A 16,473-nucleotide genomic window follows, 5' to 3' on the forward strand; every position below is an offset into this window, starting at 1 on the left:
ATCACTCTAAAGGCAACAGTTTTGACTCAATCTTAATGAAACTTGGTCAGAATGTTTGTCTTGATGATCTCTAGGTTAAGTTCGAAACTGGCTCATGTGGGGTCAAAAACTAGGTCAGTAGGCCAGATCAACTCTGGTGAGCGATATAGGGCCATCATGGCCCTCTTGTTTACTTGTTTTGTTTTTTGCTGTTTGTATTTGAGAGAGTATTGAACTACCAGTCTGGTGATATAAGAATAATTAATCATCTGATTGGGTTCTAAATAAGCACATCTGTTTGTCTGACACTACCAAACATTGGTACAGATTATTCAACATTTACTGATAAATGTCTTAGAAAATACCTCTTCACATCAGTACCTCATTACTGCTTTAAATATTTAATGTTTTGAATTTGACCATATTTCATTTCAGGCAGCTCAGCTTCCGGAAGTATGGGGAGCAGTATGGGTAACAGTGTTGGAAGCAGTATGGGCAGCGGTATGGGTAACAGTGTTGGAAGCAGTGTGGGCAGCGGTATGGGTAACAGTGTTGGAAGCAGCATGGGCAGCGGTATGGGTAACAGTGTTGGAAGCAGTATGGGTAACAGTGTTGGAAGGAGTATGGGCAGCGGTATGGGGAACAGTGGTATACCCAACCAATCAAATACTAGATTTAGATATCAGAATCCTGCCCAGACAGGTGCACAACAATATGGACCTAGTAAGTTATTGATATAAACATATACCAGTCTGAATTAAGTTTACTACAGTAATTGTGTGAAAGAGACACTGTTTTCAGCTTGCCATAGTTATGTCTCCCCCTCCCCCCCCCTCCACACACACACTGAGGGGGGGGGGAGACATATGTATTGTTTTTGCCCTGTCCATCCATTCATTTGTCAATTTGATCTATATCCGGAGAACCATATGACCTAGAACCTTCAAACTGGATGATTGGACATGCAGAGTAGATTTTTGGATCACTCTGTTAAAGGTCGAGGTCACAGAGGCCTGAACATGGAAAACTATTTCTGATCAATAACTTGAGAACCACTTGACCCAGAATTTTGAAACTTCATAATATGATTGGACATGCAGAGTAGATGACCCTTATTAATTTTGGAAGGTCAAGGTCACAGGGGCCAGAAAGTGGAAATCCATTTCCGATCAGTAACTTGAGAACCATTTGACCTAGACTCTTCAAACTTCATATGCCATAGGACTTACAGAGTAGATGACCCCTATCGTTTTTGGGGTGACGCCTTCAAAGGTCAAGGTCACAGGGATATACATCTGTCACACTTCATTTTCGATCAGTAACTGGAGAACCATTTGACATAGAACCTTCAAACTTCATAGAGTGATTGGGCTTACAGAGTAGATGACCCCTGTCATTTTTAGCTCACCTGTCACATAGTGACAAGGTGAGCTTTTGTGATCACCCTTCGTCCGTCGTCTGTGCGTCCGTCCGTCCGTCCTCAACAATTTCTTGTCTGCACGATACTGGTTTCATTTATAATTTATCCCCCCACCAAAGGTGAAGGGGATATTAGAAATGCTCTCCGTCCGTGCGTCCGTCCGTCCGTCCGTGCGTCCGCAACGATTTTTGTCCGGAGCATAACTCCAAAAGTACTTGAGGGATTTTCTTCAAACTTCATACACTGATAGAACACATTGGGAGGAAGTGCAGTGTGCAAGAACAATAACTCTACCTTGCCTATTTTTTGAGTTATTCCCCTTTATCTTATTTTCTTAAAAAATTTTGTCCGGAGCATAACTCCAAAAGTACTGGAGGGATTTTCTTCAAACTTCATACACTGATAGAACACATTGGGAGGAAGTGCAGTATGCAAGAACAATAACTCTACCTTGCCTATTTTTTGAGTTATTCCCCTTTATCATATTTTCTTAAAACATTTTGTCCGGAGCATAACCCCAAAAGTACTGGAGGGATTTTCTTCAAACTTCATACACTGATAGAACACATTGGGAGGAAGTGCAGTGTGCAAGAACAATAACTCTACCTTGCCTATTTTTTGAGTTATTCCCTTTATCATATTTTCTTAAAAAAATTTGTCCGGAGCATATCTTCTTCATGCATGGAGGGATTTTGATATATCTTGGCACAAATGTTTACCACCACGAGGCGGAGTGTCATACGCAAGAACCAGGTCCCTAGGTCTAAGGTCAAGGTCACACTTAGAGGTCAAAGGATACAAGAATAAAAACCTTGTCCGGAGCATTTCTCTTCATGCATTGAGGGATTTTGATATAACTTGGCACAAATGTTCACCACCATGAGACGGAGTGTCATGCGCAAGATCCAGGTCACTAGGCCTAAGGTCAAGGTCACACTTAGAGGCCAAAGGTCAGATACAAGAATGACTTTGTCCGAAGCATTTCTTCTTCATGCATGGAGGGATTTTGATGTAACTTGGCACAATTATACACCATCATGAGACGAAGTGTCATGCGCAGTTCCCTTCTTTAGAATTACTTCCCTTTGTTGTTACTATAAATAGCTTTTATTGTAACTTTTTCATTACTAGTCATAGGGAAAAATCGAGACCACTTTTCTGTAGTACAACAAACATGCTAAATCCAATTTTGAGGTGTATTTTGACCAGTCTCTTCCTGATAAAGATTTTTGTGTGGACTTGCAATTTTTTTTTTTTTTTTTTTTTTTTTTTTTAAAGATTAACTTCCCTTAGTTGTTACTATAAATAACTTATATTGTAACATTTTTATAATTGACCCTAGGGAAAAAGCAAGACCACTTTTCTGTGGTACAGCATAGATGTTACTCTCCAGTTTTAGGTGTATTTTATTAATTTTATTATATATAAGGTATCTGTGCCTAGTAAGGAGTTTTTTTGTGGACTTTAAAAAACAAAAGACTTACAATGATTACTAAACAACCACAAAATTAACATTCCATTTGCAAATACAGCTGCTAGAGTAAAGAAATTTGCTTTGACGGGCATATATTGTGACATTCTGGCACTCTTGTTCCCTGTTAGCTTTCCATTCCTTCTTTTTACAGTAGCCATATAGAAAAACATCATAGCTATACTCTTCATGAAAATTAATAAAATTTAACAGTAAACCACCTCACTACTGACTTATTCTTTCTTCCACATCTTAAAACCCCTGATGCGGACCACATCCTTCAATTATGATATGCCCGGTGGGGGGATTAGCCATGTCTGACATGGCTCTTGTTTTATTTTAACCAAACTTGCACACAACTTGTATCACCATAAGATCTTGGTTCCTTTCTTGAATTGGCCAGATCCTATTCTGGGTTCCAGAGTTACGGCCCCTGAAAGGGCCAGAATTAGCTATTTTGACCTTGTCTGCACAATAGCAGCTTCATTTATGATTTGATTTTTACCAAACTTGCACCCAACTTGTATCACCATAAGATCTTGGTTCCTTTCTTGAACTGGCCAGATTTCATTATGAGTTCCAGAGTTATGGCCCCTGAAAGGGCCAGAATGAGCTATTTTGACCTTGTCCGCACAATAGCAGCTTCATTTATGATTTTATTGTACCCCCCGACAACAAAGTTGTAAGGGGGTGTATACTGGTTTCAGGTTGTCTGTCTGTCTGTCCGTCTGGCTGTCTGTCCGTAGACGCAATCTTGTGCGCACCATCTCTCCTTATCCCCTTGACAGAATTCAATGAAACTTCACACAAGTGATCAGTACCAACAGTAGTTGTGCATGGGGCATGTTAGGTTCTTTTAGAAAAAAAAATTGCAGAGTTATGGGACTTTGTTTTTTTGTTACTATACTATATACATAGACACAATCTTGTGCGCACCATCTCTCCTCATCCCCTTGACACAAATTAATGAAACTTCACACAAGTGATCAGTACCAACAGTAGTTGTGCATAGGGCATGTTAGGTTCTTTTAGAAAAAAAATTTGCAGAGTTATGGGACTTTGTTTTTTTGTTACTATACTATATACATAGACACAGTCTTATGCGCACCATCTCTCCTCATCCCCTTGACACAATTTGATGAAACTTCACACAAGTGATCAGTAACAACAGTAGTTGTGCATGGGGCATGTTAGGTTCTTTCAGAAAAAAATTTTGCAGAGTTATGGGACTTTGTTTTTTTGTTACTATACTATATACATAGACACAATCTTGTGCGCACCATCTCTCCTCATCCCCTTGACACAATTAAATGAAACTTCACACAAGTGATCAGTAACAACAGTAGTTGTGCATGGGGCATGTTAGGTTCTTTCAGCGACACAAATTGCAGAGTTATGGGACTTTGTTTCTTGTTAACATACTATGTACATACAGTCTGCATATGCAATCTTGTGCATGCCTAATCTACCAAACCCTTTCACACAATTTAATGAAACTTCACACAAGTGATCAGTACCAACCCTAGTTGTGCATGGTGCATGTTACATTCTTTTAGATAAATATTCTGCATAGTTATGGGACTTTGTTTTTTGTTACTATACTGTATACAAACAGTCTATATATACAGTCCACATAATTATGCAATCTTGTGTGCATCAAATTGCAATGTACTGTGTCAGTGCATGCGGGGGGTACATTCATCACCTTTAGTGATAGCTCTAGTTTTAACCAAACATGCACACAACTTGTATAACCATAAGATCTTGGTTCCTTTCTTGAACTGGCCAGATTCCCCTATGGGTTTCAGAGTGGTGGCCCCTGAAAGGGTCAGAATTAGCTATTTTGACCTTGTCTGCACAGTAGCAGCTTCATTTATGTTTGAATTTAATCAAACTTGCACAAAACTTGTGTCACTATAAGATCTCAGTTCCTTTCTTGAACTGGCCAGATCCCTTAATGGGTTCCAGAGTTATGGCCCCTGAAAGGGCCAAAATTAGCTATTTTGACCTTGTCTGCACAATAGCAGCTTCATTTATGACTTGATTTTAACCAAACTTGCACACAACTTGTTTCACCACAAAATCTTGGTTCCTTTCTTGAACTGACCAGATTCCATCATAGGTTCCAGAGTTATGGCCCCTTAAAGGTCAAAATTTGCTATTTTGGCTTTTGCAGCCATATAGACTTCATTTATGGTTTGATTTGATACAAACTTCCAAAACATCTTCAACAACAATAAATCTTGGATTCCATGAAGAATCTGTCAGATCCAATCCTAGGTTTCAGAGTTATTTTATATCTAATTACCTCCCCAGATTGTAATCAAAATGGATTTATATCAGTAAGTCCTTATAGGACTTAGTTGAAATTTCATTATTGTCATTAGTTGGACTGAGAGAATCAGGGTAGATAACTATGGACTGATTTTATGTCAAATTACCTCCCTTTATTTCAAATTAAAATGGGTATATCTCCGTAACTAATGAAGATACTGATCTGAAATTTCATTTATGTCAACAGATGGACTTAGACAATCAGTGAAAATACATATTGACTGAATTTATGATAAATTACCTCCCTTTATTTTTTATCTAAATGAATACACCTTAGCAGCTTCTAATGAGATAGGTTTGAAATGATCATATCATTTTGAGCAATGGTACTCAGGTGAGTGATACAGGGCCATCATGGCTCTCTTGTTGGGATTAGTAGATCAAAGGTCAAGGCCACAGGGGCCTGAACATGGAAACTGTTTCTGATCAGTAACTTAAGAACCACTTGACCCAAACTGTTGAAACTTTGTAGGATGATTCAACATGTAGAGTGGATGTCCCCTATTGATTTTGGGATCACTTGATCAAAGGTCAAGGTCATAGAGACCGTAACATAGAAAATAGTTTCTAATCAATAACTTGAGAACCATTTGACCCAGAACTTTCAAACTTCATAGGATGATAGGACTTACAGAGTAGATGACCCTAATTATTTTTGGGGTCACTTGAGTAAAGGAAAAGGTCACAAAGGCTGAACATGGAAAATTCTTGTCAATTATACCACAAAATGTATTAGGTGTAAAGTCATGAAATTTTATAAGAGTTTTAAATCATTTGCCTGAAGTTTTGTTTGGATTTTTCTAAGACTAGATTCATGGCTCTTTTCATCCCTACATTAAATACATTGTCTTGGCCTTATATGTGTCACTCTCAATTTGTAACTAGATTCTTGTTATTTCTCATTTCCTTCATGCAAAGCATGTATAATTAACCATCATGGAAATACAAAAGAATTGTGGCGTGTCTTTAACAAGTTAATTATTTCTATGATGTCAAATGTATTGATACAGCAGACCTGAGCAATAAGTAACCAGTTTCTTCATTTCCAATGCATTGCATTAGTTTTCTATTCTAACCAAGCTTCCCTGTATTATTGTATTTCATTTTCTCGAAAATATATTGTAATGCTTTATTAAGGTGTATCTTGATGTTGGTTTTGAAGAAGGTGTATTTGATTTGGCAGATTTATTGCTACTGTAAAAGCACATATTTTCGCTGGGTCAAAATTTCTTTCGCAAGTTTGAAATTTTGAGTATGTTCGCAAGGTTTAATATTCGCGAAATTGTAAAAATGGTGTCATACATGCATTTAATTTTAAATTATACTAAATTAATGGTGAATATTTACGCGAAGATTAATTTTCGCGAGATGTATGGCCTCTTGAATACAGCGAAAATTAAACCTTTGTGAAAATTTCTGCTTTTACAGTATTCTTGTACATATAATGTTCTTGATTTGCTAATTAATGAGTTAGTTAATTTATGTGTTTGTAACAGGTTTATTTGATAACATGAAAACAAATGTCCCCTTCGGGTGGAAATTTGACAGGTGATGTCTACCCATTGAACCAGGAAGTTTTAAGAATCTTTATACATTTGTACATGAAAAACATCCATTTAAAGGGTCATCTAATTGCCTGAGGTTTAAATAATAGTCTGAAAAAGTGTGATTAGGAAATAATACTCCCACACAATAATTTAAACGACAGCATGTTTATATTATTGTTTGATTGTTATGGTTCTCATGCATCGTTGAACTCAAAAAGGTTGTCAATGATAGAAGTTGAGTGCAAACTGTAATGTTACACAAAAATATTTTCTGTATTGGAACGTTTTAATGAAAAAAAATCATAATTATTAAAACATGTTATCGTTTGAGTTATTGTGCGGGATTTATACTTGCATGTGCAGGATAACATTACAATCACAACAAAATATAAACATTATAGAAAAATGTATATGTATATATAGATTCTAGTTTGATTTTGACATTTGAGATTCAAATTTATGGACGCATCTGTCAGTTAGGCCTAAAAAAAAGATTGTTTGTTTCCGGTAGCATGCTCAAAAAAATTAGGGCAGGTAGGTTGGATTTTGGATTTTTTTTGGGGGGGACTTTGGGAAATTATTTTTTTTGTCAAAAAATGAATACAAATAAGGTGGTTATGCCTTTAGAGCATCAGTAAGTTGATTTCTAACATCACTGATGTTTTAAGCATAAAAGTGCATTTGGAAAAAAATTCTCCAAGGCTGTAAAAACATTTAAGGTCGGGCCAAAAATTTAGGGTAGGTTGAGATACCGGAAATAAACAATTTTTTTTATTAGGCCTTAGAGAAATTAGCACCCTTCTGTAACTAGGTTTTGATTATGATTAATTACATCGAGTGGATAATTGATGTGGTTTCTGATTAGCAAAAGATCAATAACTTAAATAGTATTTTGTAGTTTTTAGTTGCATTTGCTTGAAATCCACCTCCAGTTTATATAAACATTCACATAAATGCCAATTTTAGCCCCTATATGTGTCATAAAAAAAAGACTTACTACTTGCAAGATTATGTATATTACATCTATTTCAGGATCCAAATTAGCAGTGACAATTAACATTATCTTAAATAAAAATTATTGATTTGGAACAGAAATCCTTTTAGAGGGTGATGACACTTCATTAAATTTGCTTGTTTAAATTTCAGATTGGCGAGGTCCAAACATGAGACATCCAGGGACAGTGACAAAAGGTCAGAATGATCAAATGTTAAGACAAGCTCTAGGTCATGAGTACAACATTTCACTTATGCAGCAAGATAAACAAACCAACTTTGCAGTTAGTCAAGGTCAAGGTCAATTTCATGGTGTAACTGGTCAAGGATATATGTACAGAGACTTGACAAATGCGCTAAATGTTCCTGGTGCCTTAAGGGAGAGAATAGATCCAAGGTTCCCAAGCTCATGTCGCATGCCAACTAATACGACACAGAATGTAGCTGGAAATATGAGAAAAACTGGTCAAAGTTTTGCACCAAACTTCAATAACTTTACTGAAATGCAAAGAGCACAAGGTTATGGGTCTAATACAAATCAGTATTCCTTGAATCAGGGAGTTCCTATGCCCCCACCGGCACATCAGAATGGTCCCAGGATGCCACCACCTGCTCATCAACAACAGTCTGGAACCTTGCTCTCTCATGGTCAAGGTCACATTGGTGTTAACTCCAGACAAGCTCAAGTGAGTTCTGCCTATGGCATGGTGTCCCAGGCTCAAGGTCATTACGTAGGTGCATCCATGCAAGTACATATTTCTCAAGGTCAAGGTCACGTGGGAATGAGCTCAGGACAGGGTTATATTTCTCAAGGTCAAAATACTTACAGTGTAAATCAAGTACAAAGAGGACAGGATCTTCTTGTACAAGGACAAAGTAATTTTCAAGGTCAGGGTCAGCAACGAACTAGATCTGTTAGTGGAGGGCAAGGCATTCCATCTGGCTTGCAAAATCAAGAAAGATTCGTCAAGGCTATTGAGGCAGCAGCCTCTTTGGCACAGCTTAGTAATACCGGTGATTCTGAGTCTAAACTTAGACTGCTTCATTTAAAAGACAAACTTGAGAAAAGTGGGATGTTGGGCCCAGGTGAATCATTGCCTTCTTTCCTTGCTAAATATGCTTTACGAGAAAAGAACAGATTTTTTGTTCAGCAACAACAAGCTCACGCAAACAATCCAAATATGCCTGCCCAAACTCCAGTGAGTGGGACTGTCTCAGCACCTGCTCAGTCAGTGAAGGGTCAAGCAGATGCCTCTGCTATACAGTCAGCATTTGTTATCCCCCAGTCTCATGAAGCACAGGACAAAGCAGTTCTTGGACGTTGGTATGCTCCACCATCAGCAAAAACAGGTTTGCCAACACAGACGCCAGGACTGGCAAGAAGTCCGTTAGCAGGACAATCTGTAACCATGGCAACAGCTACCGCTACCACCAGCGTCTCCTCTAATATGGGTACTGAGGCAACTCAAGCAACAGGGGAACCATTTGTGTTAAAACCAACTGTATGCAATGAAGAAGTTATTGAATACAAAGTAGCAGATTTGTTACGTTGCCTTCCTCAGTCAGTAAGGTCACGGCACACTAGCAGTGTTGACTCAAATAAAAGCACTGGACAATCAATATGTGACACTCATCCGACTTTAAATCAAGACAAAAATGAAGCCATTTCTGATCAAAGTCAACAGAGAGAACGACCAACGTCACCCATGCATACATCAGAATCACCAGTAAGATCAGTTGAAAAAGAGACTCACATGTCTGGACTGCCTGAAGAAACAGTTGAAAACGAGGTTGCTAAAACTGCATCAAGGGAAGGAACTCCTGGTTCAGATGAGCTAGGAACAAATTCTCTTGATATAAATAAACAAAAACTTTTTGATGAATTAGTGCTAGACTCTCAATTTGGAACCCAGGATATGAATCCTGACATAGATTTTAGAAATTATCTCCCTTCCCCTGGACTTCCTGCTGATTTTTCTCAAACACCTTCACCTGTAATAAGAGAAACAGAAAGCCCATTTGTATTTCCGACCAGTTGTCAGACAGATACTGATTCAAGTGTGGTTACCAGGTGTCAGAGTCCAGAGTTGTCTGGCCCTAGTGAGAAAGAATTGGACATTAATACTCTGCAAGATACAGGTGAAAAAGAACCTAGTGTTGAAACAGAGGTTTTACCAAAGCCAACTGTTGAAATTGACAGAGATGAATCACCTGTTAGAATCAGTAAAAAGAGAAAACTTAGCTCTGTCAGTGATAGTAATTTAGGAAAATTGCCCCCACCTTTAAAACGTCAAAGAGGTCGTGGACGAGGCCGTGCACATGGCAGAGGAACTAAAGCTAGAGGAAAAGGTATTTGCTAAACATCTTTCTTTACAATAATTTCCTCTTATCTGTGGTATGCAAGCCTTTCTTTATAAACTTTGTCAGTGTCCATTTTGTCACAACATATTCTGCATTGTAAGAAAGTCCCTCAGCTCTGTAGCTTTGTATCATATGCTTTAAAGATATAGACCCAAATTTTCATATTTAGAAATATAAATAATTTCTGTATATAGTTCGTGTAAACATAACTTGTATTTCTATTGACAGTACAAAGCATTAAAGTTGAAAATAGTACACTTAGTCTATATATAGCTAAACACAATACGAATGTGTTCTATGCACTAGCAAACTGGAAGTTTGTTTCAACAATCTACTATTACTGCATGATGTTTAGTTATGAACTTCTTAAAGTTAAATACATCTGACAAGGATTTAATATCCTATTATTTTGCTTGCTTCAAGTTATAAGCATATGTTACAGGATTCTCTTCACCATTGATGTTAAGGTACATAATCAAAGTATAATGTGGATGCTTTACTTCAGTCATAACATTCACTTTCTTCTTAGTCTCCTGTCAGTGATTATTCAGTGGGGGCTTATGGTTTGACCCTCATCTGTTTGTACATCCATCTGTCCATCCATTTGTCATACAAGTTCGATTCTGTTATAACATTTTAAGTACAAGATATTTTTTTCCTGAAACTTTGTACATGTATAAAGATAGACATAAGGAGAATATGCGTGATCTTTCATTTTGTTGATATAGCAACAATGTGGTTGCTATTGCAATCAAATATGTTACATTCAAGAGTGGATCCTTTGACATAAAGTACCAGATATTTTACATGAAATTTAGTACATAGATAGAAGACTTAAGTACTTAGAATTAATATACATAGATAGAAAAAGTACTTGGAATTAATATATAGGCAGAAAAATTATGATCTACCCTTCAAGATTTTGAAACCTGGAACATAGAAAGGAGACAAATATGTAGAATATGCACATCATTTTACATTGACTGTTTGCCCATCTGTTTGTTCATCTGTCTGCTCCTCTGCCATTCAAAAAAGATTGATCCTGTAAATTTAAAAATGCAAGGATTTTTTTCATGAAACTTTGCTAATAGAAGGTGGGATTGTTCCCAATTTCATTTATAATTTTAGATGTCTTGAACTACCAATAACCTGTCAAGTTTGTGCGGACGAAGTTAGACTGCATTAATAATTTTGTATTATTATTTTTTACTTGTCTGGCAGGAAGATCATGGGCAGTAAACCTAACACCAAACAGTAAACAGAATAAGCCTGTTAGAGGACTGAGGAAACAGACAGCTAGACTATCTAGAGGTTGATTTTTGTTGTGTAATAAGAAAAAAAATTGAGCCACACCATGAGAAAACCAACATAGTGCATTTGCGACCAGCATGGATCTGTGCAGGCTGGTTTGGAATCATGCTGGTCGCAAATGCACTATGTTGGTTTTCTCATGGTGTGGCTCAAATACTGATATTTACTGTAATTTCTTAGCGATACCCAGTCAAAATAATTAGTATATGAAAATTGGTATAGGTAGTGTTTGAATCCTATTGCATTTCATCTTACATTCTCCATCTGTAGCAGCTGAAATAAGACTGTTCGATAATATAAGAGATTGTGCTGGTTAGAGCTCAACCCATTGTAGGAAGCCCAGAAGTAATCACTATCCATCTGTCCGCCTACCTGTAGGCCCATCTGTCCATGTCCGGAAACCTTGGTTGGGTCATAATTTTGAAACTACATTATGGCTTTTAACAGGTCTTCATTTAATGAGAAAGGACATGTCTGTAGTGTACAAGAACCATCATTAAACTCTGCTATGCTAGATTTTTCAGTAATCTCCCTTTTGTTAAAAAGGCCATAACTACACAAGAGTTAGATGGAATTTATTCAAATTGTATAAAAAGATAGAGGGGCCTCCGTGGCTGAGTGGTTAAGGTCGCTGACTTAAAATCACTTGCCCCTCATCGATATGGGATCGAGCCTCACTTGGGGCGTAGAATTCTTCATGTGAGGAAGCCATCCAGCTGGCTTACGGAAGGTCGGTGGTTCTACTCAGGTGCCCGCTCGTGATGAAATAATGCACGAAGGGGCACCTGGGGTCTTCCTCCACCATCAAAGCTGGAAAGTCGCCATATGACATATAATTGTGTCGGTGCGACGTTAAACCCAACAAAATAAATAAATAAAATAAAAAGATAGAGGACATTATATACTGGGAAAATGTGATGACCGAGAATCATAACCATAATCTTCCTTTTTTAGCTATCTCCCATTATTAGATTTACACAAGAATTACTCCCAAGTATTCTTGGAGTATATCTCTTCCTTGACTGCTCATCCAAGTTTGAAAATATTGAACAATCCTTAGGTGACCTTCTACTAGGAGCGTTCAGATAATACTGATTTGTAAAAAAAGCATGGCCACCAATCACTTTTCCTTATATATCAGAATATGCTGGCCTGATCTTAAAGCTACTCGCCCATTAGTTTGGGTGAAATTTTTCAACATGTTCATTTCCACAAAGTTTGGCATAGAATGTATATATATAATGTGCTTCTCAACAGGTTGACCATTTTAACAAGATTGTACACAAATGTTGAGTCAAAAATGATATATTCTTGAATTCTGATAATTTGTTTAGGACGAGGAAGAGGTGGTAGGGCAAAACCAGCATCGGTAACAGAAGTGTACAACAGTCCTGCCCCAAAGATTGAGCAGTCAGAATCACCAAGTGTTGCAGGACTAGATGGCCAAGTCATACAAAAACCACAAGATCTGAAAAAATTAATGGACAATCTGCCTCATGAGGAGTTGGAAAAAACAACAGTTAGTTTATCAACTCTGAAAATGATGTTAGCATGGTCAGAGGCAAAAGAGAATGCTGGACCAGAAGATGATGAAGATAGTGACACAGTTAGTGTTACTAGTGCTGGTGATGCAGAAAATCAAGTGAAAGAGATGGAAACACAAGATGTAAGCAGTGAAATCAATAATAAAGAACACAATAGGTATGAACCACCTGCTGAAGGTGTTGATGAAAGTAGTAGAGAAGGTATGGAAGAAGAATCAGAGTCTGAAAACAAAGAAACTACACATACAGAAAAAGAAAAGCAAAATGTTGAAGTGAAATCTCCTGCCAAAGTATTAGTTGACAAGTTAAAAGATGTATCTGCAGTTACAGAAACAAATGAAATTGAAACAAATGAAGACCAAAACAAGGATCATGTGGATACTAAAAGATCTGAAGAAAGAAAAGAAGTAGATGAGAGTAAAACTATTGCTGTTATTGAATCTCAAAAAACACAAGAAGAAAACGCTTCAAAAGATGATCTACAGGTTGAAAATATTAATAGTGAGCCATCAAATATTGAAAGTCCGTCATCGACCCAGGTTTATTCTGTGACAGATACACATAAAATGACTTGGGTTCGTTATCATGGGAAAACTGTCACTCAGCTTATAACTCCTGATGGAAATTTTTTTATAATGAAAGAAATTTTGAGACGCTGTTTCCGTATTCAAGAACCAAACAAAAGTCTAAAATTCGGTAAAATAGGAATTCTTAAAAGAAAAGTTCTAAAGATTCCAGATATTGAGTTAGAGCCTTTGTTTTATGACTATGTTGTCAAAAATTTGGTGGAAAGGAAAGTTATTAGAACAATACCGCAGAAATTCATAATAATTTCAGAAGAAGATGCAAATAAATTGTTTCATTATGTATGCAAAGATCAGTATTGTGGGAGTGCCTGTGTAACACCATTTATTCAGAGTCGGGCAGCTACAGGTTTGAAACACTCTGAAATGAATTCTTCATCGAATTCTTCGGCAGTATCTGACATCTCGCAAACAAAACCTGTTGTTAAAAAGGATAGAAACTTATTTGATTTTCTTGAAAAAGAGACTGTTTCACCAAAAGTGGAGAAGGGTATTAGTGATAACTTGCCTAAAAAGAAAAGACAGAAGCACCCATCAAGTGAAGTTATTAATTTATGCTCAGATGAGGAAGATTCAAATGGTTATGACACTGATAAAACTTTGCCTTACATTGATGGAAAACCAACATCATTTGCTGAACTGAAAGAAATGGACAAGAATAACACTAAGTGTCTAACTGAAAATGAGATTAGGAAGAAGGAAACCAGTTGCAACATTAAAAAGGCTTCATCTGATTCAAATGGTGATGTTGAAAATGTGCTACAAAATGAAACTGGAGACACATCTGAAAAATTAAATAAAAGTAAATCAGAGAGTGATAAAACAGAAACTGCTGAATCTCAGGACTCTGATAGTGGAAATAATAGGTTGAATAAGTGTAACTCAGGGAAAGAAATATTACATACTAATAATACTACTGATGAAACAGACACTACAGACTTAGATAACAGTGCTGCTGACAAATCTCCAATAGAAAGAAATAGTGAAAATCTTAATAAAAACTGTGATATAATAACTGAAGGCAAATCACCAGTAGAAGCTATGAATAATTCTCATGGAAGCAATACTAAAGAAATTGAGAATAATAAGGTATCTGATGATGAAGTGATAGTGATTGAAGATGAGGAGGAAGATAATTCTTTCAGTGAGGAAAATGAGACTGGTGTTTGTAAACTGACATTAGATAGAATGAAAAAAGAAATTGGGTTAGGAAGTAATATCGACCCCATTGAAATTCGGAGGGAATCTGTTGAATTAGTTCAGGTGCATAATATTGATTCAACTGCAGTTTGTGCTGATAATTCTGATAGATCTGATACAGGTAAAAGTGATAAACAGAAACTTGAATGTGGTGAAAGAGGTATAAAGATGAAAACGACAAGTGCAATAGAGAAGGAAATATGTGATATTGTAGATATCAGTGCAGTTAATGACAAATGCATAAGAGATGTTGATAATGCTATAAAGTCAGATAGGACTGTTGATTTGAGTATGGATATAGACCTAACAGCAGATGATGAACAGGATGTTACCATAGGAGAGTGGGTTTTCCCAGCCCCTCCAAAAACTTATCCACAAGATGGAACTAAGAAACTGGAAGAAGCAAAAGAGACTTTGGACAAGATCATAGTGAAAGCTAACAATGCAAAAAAAACTGAAGAATTTGTTGAAGTTTTAGGTGAATATGTTTGATTTAGCAATTTCTTTAGCAGTTTAACATTGATGCTTTTTCACAAACACTATTTTGTAGATTTTTAAGCTTTATGTTAAAATATGGATGGCATTGCAAAATGGGTTCATGACAGATCTTTAAATATGTTTTGGTAAGACAGTAAATGGAACTATATTAAACTAAATGTTGATTGCTTGTTTAGACGGATAGTATAGTCCTACTTTACTGGTTATTTCAGTTTGATAGCTTTTGATAATGCTGTATCTGTGTACCTTTAAAGATTTTATGTTAGATAGTTGATTAAGATGCTGTTTATTATTTCAGACACTGTATTTAAACTGACTGAACCCCTTAAACAGTGGACCAATACACTGCTTGATCACTATGAAGAAGGACTTCAAATTGAAGGTGAGACTAATGAGATAATTAATATATTTATTAAGTTATCAAGTCTAATAAGATTATTACTTTGTTTATCAAGGCTAGTGCAATCATTTATTAGTTTATTAAGATAGTTCTGCACGTTCGGATTGAATTTTTTTCTACAATGTAGAATTTGATTAAACTCTTGAGTTTTCAAAACTTCAGAATATACTTAAAAAAACTCGCACAATATTTCATAATGACAGTCTATGGGAAAATAACTTTCATAACATTTTGTCGAATAGAATTTTTTCTAAAATGTAGATTTTAATGAAATTGCTCACAGTTGTAAATAAACATATGGCCTATAATGTGGTAAAATAAAATGTATAGGCCTATGTGCTTATTTTTGAGATATTTGACCATTATTAAAGTGAACTGCACATTCCATGCTTATTTCAAAACACTATTTTGAATTAGTTAACTTGTCAGATGTTTTAATATCATATTTTAACTTAAAAAATATAGTAATAGTGTCATTGCAATAATTCATAAAATGATTTTCATTTCGGTATGCTAAATCCAGGCTTTATTCTACGTTTTCTGGCTAAATGACATAATGCCGTCACTTCTGGTTCATCAGATGTCCAGAACTACCTTAAAGGCCCTGGCCTCCAGATCGTACAACAACAAAAAAAGAAAAAACTTTGGTATCAGGAAATTAATGCTATATTTCGTAAGAGTGCATTGAAACTTACTGACAGACAATATGTTAAGGAAACACATGAGAATTAGTTGTTTTTACTAATTATTACAATGAAAATCGAAAAGCGTTTGTAACGCTTTTCTAGTGGTAAACTGCCTTAATTATAAATATCTATACCTAATGCAAGT

The 16,473-nt window shown here is 36.3% G+C and overlaps 1 protein-coding gene across 3 annotated transcripts in view; it reads left to right on the forward strand.

Moving 5' to 3' along the window:
* LOC123566442 (uncharacterized) overlaps nt 1-16,473 on the forward strand; it is a 47,348-nt gene that overhangs the window by 23,572 nt on the left and 7,303 nt on the right. For 2 of the 3 annotated variants that reach the window (XM_045360546.2, XM_053549842.1), the window contains 5 exons: nt 415-702; nt 7,898-10,093; nt 11,327-11,416; nt 12,751-15,222; nt 15,541-15,624. In XM_045360546.2, coding sequence (XP_045216481.2) covers nt 415-702; nt 7,898-10,093; nt 11,327-11,416; nt 12,751-15,222; nt 15,541-15,624 — 5,130 coding nt within the window. The remainder of the gene's footprint in view (nt 1-414; nt 703-7,897; nt 10,094-11,326; nt 11,417-12,750; nt 15,223-15,540; nt 15,625-16,473) is intronic. The other variant, XM_053549843.1, reaches the window with a different exon arrangement.

This window comes from Mercenaria mercenaria, chromosome 8 (genome assembly GCF_021730395.1).
Source record: "Mercenaria mercenaria strain notata chromosome 8, MADL_Memer_1, whole genome shotgun sequence".
In the NCBI taxonomy this organism is placed as follows: Eukaryota; Metazoa; Mollusca; class Bivalvia; order Venerida; family Veneridae; genus Mercenaria; species Mercenaria mercenaria.